Source organism: Microcaecilia unicolor, chromosome 1, assembly GCF_901765095.1.
Source record: "Microcaecilia unicolor chromosome 1, aMicUni1.1, whole genome shotgun sequence".
NCBI lineage: Eukaryota > Metazoa > Chordata > Amphibia > Gymnophiona > Siphonopidae > Microcaecilia > Microcaecilia unicolor.
Window position 1 is genome coordinate 756,607,873 of NC_044031.1, and position 10,123 is coordinate 756,617,995.

Below are 10,123 nucleotides of genomic sequence, written 5' to 3' on the forward strand. Positions count from 1 at the left end.
GTGATTCTTTGGTACATTGTACGTTTCAATACCGATCTCAGCATGTGTGACTTTTTTTTTTGGTGCATTTTTCGTTATTTTAAAATCGTTAGGGACTTTAACGATTTAGATTTTTTTACGTTTGGTTGCTGCATCTGCCTCTAAGTTGCCGGTAATTGAGACCAGAGAGAACGAGTAAAGAAGAGCACGAAGTGCATGCAGAGGTGTAATGAGTAAGTAATGGGGCGGAATAGAGCATTTTTTTTTGTTTCGTGGAGGATCCCACATAGGGTCCTCCACTATCCACCAATGCAGACAGTGGCTTGAAGATGATCCGTGACAGCCTCTTAATCCTGGGCCCTCAGGTAAAATTTTAGGGATGGCTAGATTAGATAGAGTATTGCAGACCCCACTTGATTTTGGTTCTCTTTACTTCCCTGCAAGTACACAGCCTCACAGCTTATCATGGGCCTTCTCAAATTCTGTTAGTATTTAGGGCTCCAAAGCCTCCCCTTGAGGCTGTTCCATACATTCACCCTTTTTGTTTCCGTAAGTTGAATGGTGGCTAACTGCTGAGTTGACAAAGGGGAGGTGCCACCACCATGCACAGTTAGCCAGTAACCAGGACAGCTGAACTATTGCTTAAAAAGAGGGGGTGGGGGGACAACAACAACAACAAAAAAAAAAAAAAAAACTTTCCACCATGCTGTGCCCCCAGAGTTTAGAAATTTACCCCCAGTCATTGCTGAGATTTAAATTTCCATGAATACCTACAAGCCACCACATTCAAAACTGTATGTCAGAAAGACTTCATTCAGAGAACATGAGTGGGTCACCTAAGCGCCGAATCTACCAGTGGTATCTCAGAGACACAAAGTTCTGCGTGAGATCATTTACAACACGCAGATTCAAAGTTTTAAAAAAACAGACTTATTACAGAAAATATGTGAGACACATGTAAAGTTTGGAAGCAGAATTTTAGTCACAGGCAGGCTGAGTATTCCCATTTGGCATGTACACGTAGCTCAGGGGTGGGGAACAAGTTTTCTTTTTCACCAGTTTTGTTTTCCTCAAGCCACAAATCAAGGGGAAGTTTTCAAGAAAGTTAAATGTTCCTTCTTGTGAAGTGCTAAGGGGTCCTTTTACAAAGCTGCGGTAAAAAGTGGCATGCGGTAATGTGGGCACACACTGGGTCACTTTTTACCGTGGCTGGGAAAAAGGCCTTTTTTTAATGGGACGGGAAATGTGCGTGCAATAATCATGCAGCGAGCACACCAACGTGGCCGTGCTGCCAATTACCACCACAGCAGAAAATACACAAATATTTTTCTACCGTGGGCTTCAGTGCAAAGGTGATACCCCACTAGTGCCAATTCAGCGTTCATTAGCCCTCCCGTGGCTTTTGTAAGAGAGCCCCTTAGTGAATTAGCTACTGGCAAACTGTGGATATATTATGCATTATCTAAACTGTGCTACTTGAAATTGGCAAATAAAAATAAGTAATATTAATATGGGAGTTCTGGTAGAAAGACCCCGGAGAAGATCATCAACTTCTACACCAACTCTAACAGTTCCTTCCTCAGCCCACATCAGCAATGACATGCCCTCAAAGCACAGCACACGGCCACTGCTGTTTAATATTTGTTTTGGTTTAATAGAAAGTCTGAACTTCCAAAATGAATTAAGTCTCCTGAACTTTTCCCGCTGTTCTCCCATAAGCCAGTCACATGCTCTGCTTACACCAGGCAGTAAATAATCCATCTCCCTCAATCACCAAATCACACCCATAAAGTCATTCTTTAAAAATACTGCACCTTCAAGCAATAGCTCTTAACATTTCTGCTTAAAACTGCGTCTGGCATGAGGGAAACTAGATCAAGCTGACCACGTAAACATCACACAGGACAACATATCAGAGAAAGACTAATTAAATCCAGAAAAGGAGAGGGTAACCTACGACTCCCTCACTTATGACTAAAACAACAAAATATTTGCATACAGGGTTATTTTAGCAAAACCTTTGAAGTATTTCAAAGAGATGGTCTTGGTGTAAGCAATGCAGTTATGACCGACACCAAAACCGTACATGCTACAGCTGTCATTTTTGTGTTACACTGCGCTTCCAGACTCTTCACTACAATTTCAAAGTTTCTACGTTCTGTTTCACAAAATTAAGACAGCAACTTCTTTCGTCAGATTAAAGAAGGGGATTAATAAAATTCAGACCAGTCTAAGTTAGAAACTGTAGACAGCGCTGCACCTGGTTAAAACCGTAACATTAGCAACGAGTTGATGATTCAGTTGGCAGGTACAGCAAGCAAACTAATTAACATGTCCCTGTTACAGTTTGATTTTTTTTTTTTTAGTTCCTAAGGAAATATTTAGTGAGGGTGTTTTTCAAACCTCTGAAAAAGCTCCTCCTACCTGGATATTTCCAGTACATCGGTATTCTGCTTGTGCCAAACCCTTGGTCAGGACCCCATGCAAGCACCTCAAACACACAAACAGGGATGAAATGTGACTGTACTGTGAACAGGAGTGAAGGCAGGGGGGAAATGTGTATGAAAAAAAAGAGCACACCTTCTACAGCAAAGAAGCATAAAGAATGTGTAATATAGGACGACAGAAATAAATGAAGACCTAGAAATAGACCCATAAAAGGAAAAAAAACAGCAAGTTGTGCTTTAAGCAACAATATGCTCTCTAGGGCCTGGATTTTTAAGTTTTATTTCCTATAAATTCAAAATGGTTGGGGGGGGGGGGAGGGAAACTGTAGTAAATCAGGCTGTTTTAGAAAAATAAAGCTAGCAGTTAACGTTATAGCTAAAAACAAATCACAAATGTTCATACTTCAACCTTAAAAGAAAATGAAATGTTCAAAATCAAAAATCGAACTTCAGGAATTAGGAAATACACATCCCTGGTACTAACTCCTTGAAAGGAAGCACACACCACTCATTTTCTCAGAAAAATACATTTTAGCAAAAAATTTTTTTAAAAAGTTGTTTTTTTTGTTTGTTTAAACACATTTGAAATTGATAAATTAGAAGACTGGAAAAATCAAATGGTCTGGCTGTCATTTCTTCACCAGAACTCAGTACAAAAAAAAAAAAAAAACAACACTTGGACTGATCTCTAGGGATGTCCTTTTTTGTAGCTTAAATTAGGGCACCCCCCCCCCCCCCACACACACACACTAGCTACAGAAAGTTTTTTTTTTTTAATTATTTTAATTAACACTAGATTTTAAGTTAAAGAAACCTAAACACACTTTTTGTTTTACCAACTGCAGATTCGCATGACCTTTGAAAAGCTGTCACCACGTGCAAAACCATACACACATTCCTGTCACAAAAAAGCTTCACTTGTTTACATACTACATGCATGTTACAGAGGTGGCTGCAAAGAGAGCTCTGCCCTATGAAAAATCAATTCATGCAAAACTGGATACCACCCAAAAACTTCATATCAAATGGCAAACAAGCATCAAAAGCATGGGGGGGGGGGTGTACAAAAACACACACACAATTTTTGTTATTTTTGTTTTATTTATTGTCACAGATGGAATTATGTGGCAAGTCCTAGCTTGAATTTCTCAAAACTTCTCAGGACAAAATGCTGCTTTTTTTAATTATTATTTTGGGTTAAAGTTGTTTTTGCTATTGTTCTCATCCTATTCAGTATTCATTCACCAGGAATAAGTGTGAAGGAAAACTGGATGAATCAAAGAAAAATGCTTTTGACATTAATAAAAAAATTTTTACCTCATGTCAGATTTGCTGACACTTCCATCTTTGCTGGAAAGGAACTTACAGAAATTTCTACTCAACACCTAGAACTGATTTATGCTACAATATGTCCTGCTTATGTCACAAACACTTATTAAAAGAATCAATTTTATTTGATTATTTTTCCAAGAGTTATGATTCAGTAGCAAAATTAGTCATCATCACATAATGTTCAAGAGAAAATGTTAATATGTTATATAAATGTGAAGGTCAAGAAAAAAACAATGTTCTGTGTCAAATTCAATTTTAGAAATAGCTTAGTACATAAGCAGCTCACAAGGAGCTGACAATAAAATGTTAGTTTAGAAAGAGAAATTGTGTGTTATGCCCGCACAACTATTACCAACATTTTGAAGTAAACAAATCTTAGGACTTGCATTAAAAACAAGGACACATTTTCACCTTTTACAAAATGTTTCTCTTAGCTCTTCTTCTCATTTTCAAATACCTTGTCTATTTCTTTTCTTTCCTGTTCGTCCCAATTAATCCCTTAACAAAATAAGGATCTGGATGTTCAGCTCAAAAACAAAGAAAAAGTCTCACAGCTAATAAAAATATGAAAAGTTTGTAAATAAAAAATGGAAATACTGTCTGTTGAGGGGGATGGCCAAATACTAAAATTCCCCTAAAAAAAACAGCTACTTAATTTAAGGACTTTATCCAAAGCAGTACTTCAGAAAAACAGCAAAAATTCAACCCTTGAAAGAGAAAATTAGAAAGATCAGCTTATGGGGTTTTTCACCCCAATTACCTTTAAGAATTATTTAACTTGACATTTTGTCCTTTAGATTGTAAGCTCCTTCGAGCAAGGACTGTCCTTCTTTGTTAAACTGTACAGCGCTGCATAACCCTAGTAGCGCTCTAGAAATGTTAAGTAGTAGTAGTGTGGCATTAAGGTATTTAAGTACTCATTTTCAAAGCACACAGACTTACAAAGTTACACAGAGATGTATTTTCAAAGCACTTAGATTTAAAAGTTTCATATAAACTTTGTGTAAGTCTAAGTGCTTTGAAAATACACCTATGTGTAACTTTGTAAGTCTGTGCGCTTTGGAAAATGAGTACTTAATATCATAAGTGCTTTGAAAATGAGCCCCACAGTAACCTATGTAATTTTGTAGGTGTATGTGGTTTGAAAATTATCAGCTTTCCTAGGGTATTCCAGATCATATTTTAATAGCTGCTAAAATCCCCAGTTCCAGTCAACTGTGGCTCCTGTTGAAAGCACATTTTGACCCTGTGCTGTTATCAAAAGGCTTTTATTTTTCTTATTTATTCAACCTTTTCTTGAAAACAAAATAAAACCTATTAAGTACCACAGACCCCGGTGTTTTGCTCTGGCATTCATGTTAAGATTTAACTAGAACCTCATTCCCACCCTACAAACCACTAACAGTCTTCTTGCAGTCAGCACCTTTTATTTCAATTATTCACTTTCAGGCGGCTAAAATTCAACTCTGTTCCACACATTAGCTCAAACTCTAGTCGTTAAAAGCTGAAATATACATGCAAGTACATTTCTGTTTTACACCACTTTTTTTCATTTTACAAAATCTAACAAAATCTCAAACATATCCAAGTAACCTGCAAGCTCTGACACAGCCCATCAGAAAATTGTTGCTACCCGTTTCATTTTACCGACACAGACATCAAATAACACATGATTTTCTACAACAAAGCTCTCTCACTCAAGGCTCTTCTAGCCTTGAAACGTTTTGCAATTATTAAAAGTCACTTTCTTTTAAAGATGTTTTTATACACTGGATGAAAAAGGGGGATTATTTTAAGATCTTCTTTCTAAAACTAACAAAAAATAAATTACATTTAAAGAAAATTAACAAAAGAAAGTGGATCTGAATATTTTGTTAAAAGATATAAGGAAGAAAATACAAATTTTTTGAAGAGCTGATGAGGAGGGAGGATGAGGAGGCAACCATATGAATGAAGACATTTAAACGGAGCTTGGCAATTTGTTTCTCCTCAGTTACTATATCCCTCTCCTATCACCAAGATATACAATGACAGCAATTTCTTCTCCCCTCCACCCCTCCCCAGACCTGTGACATGCAATACATATACATATACATATATATATATATATATATATATATATATATATATATATACACATATATATACATACATACACACAAATTAAAGAACGCCATTTAGAATCTAAATTTGTGACCAATCAATAGAATGTCTAAATGTTTGTATTTCACTTTACAGCAATAAGCTAACAATTAGTAAAATTATTTGTGACCTAAGGTTTTCTGGAAAGTACACAGAATTTATGATCTGAAATAAATAGCTGTCATCTCTGTTATTACAAAAACAATTTCTTGGAGCCCAGTGGAACTAAAAACAGTTTAGTAATTGCCTGCTAATCGTTTATTTCCTCTAGTCAACGTCATCAAAACATAGCCTTTTCTTTGCATCACATATTGAACTTCACCCATAGTGATCTTTTCTACTATTTTCCACAGTATTGACACCAAACATCCTTAATGAAAGCCATTCCACGGCAGGGTTGGGGGGAAAACAACAACTCTATTACCTAACACTGCATGAAAAATTCATCTGCTAAGCTATTCGAGGAACAAGTAATTCACGTATCCTAAAGAGTTAAGTAGCATCCTACATATATATGGTGGGTGATTCACAAAGTACAACTTCTCCTATACACTATATCCAACAATCTCTCCCCCTATTCCAGACCCAAACACGTGCTGCGCTATTCCATCTTATCCTGTGTGTACCATCTATCTTTCAAGCGCTAATAGTGTGTACATAAAAGCGTGCTATTACACCTTAAAATCTGTTATATAGTTAACCTTTTTTTAAACAAATACATAACATATACACTGCGGCTTCAAGATGCAGTTAGAGCCTCCGTCTTCCAGTACCTATCGCACTTTCTTTAAAGAAAAAAAAAAAAATCAGCCAGCCTTGCTGCATTTGCTCCCGTAGAGGAGACAGAGCCACTACACAGATCCATTTGTGATACTGATTCACAAGACTAATTAAACAAATTAAAACAATAAAAAAAAAAATCAAAAAAAGGTGGGTTGCACACAATCCAGAGACTTTTAGACCTGGGCGCCCCCTCCTCCTTCACACAAACGTAAGGCATGGAGGAGCCAGGGTCTGCCAATCCTCCCCCGCACATGGTGGGCTTTGAAGAAAGGGATTTCAAGCCCCCCTTCCCACATATACACAAACGTGCAGCAGAAGTGGGCGGGGCCGTCTCCTATGCAAAGGTTTCACGCGATCAAAACAAAGTCTAGAAAGGAATCTCCGTCTTCTGCAACAACAATAAAACATAAAAATTACACAGATCGGGCGACCGACGCCAAGGCAGCATCCCCGATCCAAGGGCCGATTTCATCACTTTACAAACGACGCCTTCCAGCAATCAACGTTTTACCCACACACTGGGGGGGGGGGGGGGGGATACGTTCATTAAAAACTTAAACGCACAAAATAGGACCACAGATTTTGTTAGTCCAAATGTTAAGCTTATTCGCACGGTTTTGTTCCTCTCCAGAGCTCTGCCTTACCCAGGACACAATAAAAAGTAACAGTAATAATTAGCAATTTGTTTAATTTATTTCGATTGTGTTGGGATGGGATGGGGGGGGCGGGGGGAGTTCAGCATCCTTTACAAAAATGCAGCTCCCAGCTTTCATGGGAGAAAATAGATGGGGAAAGCCTGCAACCTGCTTCAAAGGTCCCCCCCCTGGCAAAACTTGTTATTTACGCTACGAACATTTAAACCCCACCTTTGCAAATGAACAGAAACAAAAATGAGCAGGACAGAGAATATAAAAGGCATTTCCAGATGGTAAACAAGTATTGGGTCCTCGCCATGTAAACAAGTCACCCCCCCCCCTTTCAGAAGTGCCCTGGAGCGTGTGTTTACTTCAACAGGGGGGGGGGTGGGGAGGAAAGCCCAACCAACCACTTCTAGAAATTCACACAGCAAAGCAATTTCTTGAGGGACCCTAGAGTAAAACTGAAAATAAAAGAGAGCAAAAAAAAAAAACAAAAGCAGAGAAATGGATCCGCTCAAGGTGGGCGAAGAGCCCTAGATCAGCAAAGAGCCAAGTTCAACATCCTCAGGGAAACATACTTACTCTCTGCATTTGCTGGCCAGAGGTAAAGTGTGGAAAGGAGAAGCAGAAACCCCCAAGGTAAGAGCAGGGACCCTCTTCCGGTGGTTGACTTCATTCCTCTTCTTTAGCAACCCAAAAAAAACGAGCAGATTTTCTTCTCTCGATTGAAAAAAAAAAACAAAAAAATATAGATAGATTCTCCCTGAAATACCTTAAAAGAGAAGTGGTGGGGTAGCTTGCAAGCTTTTTTTCCTAACGATGGGTGGGGGGGGGGGTGAGGAAGCCGGGCTCCGAGGGTTCTTCTGATTTGTGTCCCCGAAAAAAGGAAAGAGAATTCGTCTCTCAGCCCCGCCGGTGGTGACACGACAAGGTGCAGACGAGCAGCGAAGCCGGGGAACGCGGACACTGGCAGCGGCGCTCTGCCTCCTCCACCTCCATTTGCCCCCCTCCCTCCCTCCAAAATCCAGGGGGGGAGCGAACGGAACGAGAAAAGCCGCGCCAAGTCTCCCGGTTCCGGCCCCGAATTTGCAAAAAATAACGAGAGAAATGAATGAAACGATGGGGGGGGAGGGGGGAGAGTTTTTGTACAACACACAAAAATAACAATTAAAAAAAAAAAAGCCTTAAGGCGCTCCCCTTTTTTTCTCTCCCCCACAGCCGCTGGGCTTCTTCTTCTCTCACGGACGGGGAGGAGGACGAAAAAAATGTGGAAGTGGTCAGCAGCAGCGCTCCGGCTCCGTCTCTCCCTCTAGGCGCTGCTGCCTCCTCCTCCTCCTCCTCTGCGTGTGTGACTGAGGGGGGAGGGGGGGGGGGCTGGGCAAGATCCAAACTGTTTTCCTTTCGCTCCGCTTCCTCCTCCGGAATTATACACGCCGGATTCCTGAAGGTCAACGCCACGGGGCTTGTGGTGGGGGGTGTCTGTTATTATTCTGTTCCTCGGTTGCTACGGCTGTTCCTCGCGCTCTCTTCTTCGGTTTTTTTTTTTAGGGGGAGGGGGGGGTTGCCCGGTGCAGTTCCACTCGCTGCTCTCTCTCTCCCCTCGGCGGAGTTAATGCTGCTGCTGTAAACAACAAGAAGACTGAGTGAGCCTCAGCTGCTTCGCTTTACTGGCACACGCGCGCGCACGTCCTGAGGAGAGAGTCAGAGGCGCGCGAGCTACACTACACTACACTACACACACACTCGCATAAGAAGACACGCAGCGCGCGCCCCCTCGGCAGCCGGCTGGCGCCAAGGACCGTTTGGAACGCTGGGATTCTCCACGTTCGGAGCGGGACCCGCGCGCTCATCTACACAGGGAGGCAACAGCAGCTCCGCGCTCTACCAAAACAACAACAACAAAAAAACCCCTAGGGCGGGTGGGGGAGGAGGAGGAACTACTCCAGCAGCATCACGTACACACGCGCCCGGCTCAGACCCTCTCTCTCTCTGCCTTGCTCCCTTAAATCTTACTGCCAAGTCTCTGCCCCTTCCTCCCTCCCTCCTTGCTGGGGAAATTAAAAAAAAAAAAAGTCTTGCAAGCTTGGTTTCATTAATAAAGCTACGAGAGGGAGGCGGGGTGGGCGCTGCCGTTACTACTACGAGAGTTGTAGCTTTAAGGCTTGCGCTGCTTGTTTTTCTTTTCCACCTCCTCAGTTCTTTCCTGTGTTTTTCTTGTGAGGAGGTTAATGCAGTTGGCACTAGCGCGCGCATCGCTCAGGAGCTTTTTATTTTTAGTTTCATTGAGGGGTGGGGGGGTCACATTCTGTGGTAGTAATTGATTTTTTTTATTTGGGCTAGATCTGGAGGAGGAGGATGTGGTGGTGGGCGCCGAGCTGAACAGAAGAGCGCTCAGGTTGACGGGCAGGCAGAGCTCTTACTTTATTTCGAACTCAGCCCCCCCCCCCTTAACTCCATCTCCCCCTCCCCACGGCAGATCCGCAGGTGGAGGAGGGTAAGCGCAGACCTTCAGCAGCCGAGAATATTCTAGTCCCTGGTTACGCTGGAATGTTATCAGGCTGGACGTGCACCAGCTGTTCCACTGCAGGGTTCACCACACGCTTCCCAGAGGTAGAGAGCGCGCGAGACGGGCTCTCGAGCTTCTCCACGTGAAGCCCAGGTTCCAGCGGCAGGGCGGGGCCTCTCGCCCTCGCTTATTTGGGGCTCGCGCTGCTGTTTGTGGTACCCGGTGAAAGGAGCGAGCCGTGACAGCAGTTTAAATCGCTGCCTCTTTGGAAGATGCACCCGAGTGCTCTCAATGCA

The 10,123-nt window shown here is 41.8% G+C and overlaps 1 protein-coding gene across 1 annotated transcript in view; it reads right to left on the bottom strand.

Annotated features, from left to right (window-relative positions):
- Nucleotides 1-8,929, bottom strand: part of IGF1R (insulin like growth factor 1 receptor) — a 665,430-nt gene extending 656,501 nt beyond the window's left edge. Inside the window, exon 1 of the mRNA XM_030189730.1 lies at nt 7,904-8,929. Coding sequence (XP_030045590.1) covers nt 7,904-7,997 — 94 coding nt within the window. The 5' untranslated portion in view covers nt 7,998-8,929. The remainder of the gene's footprint in view (nt 1-7,903) is intronic.
- Between the last annotated feature and the right edge of the window lie 1,194 nt (nt 8,930-10,123).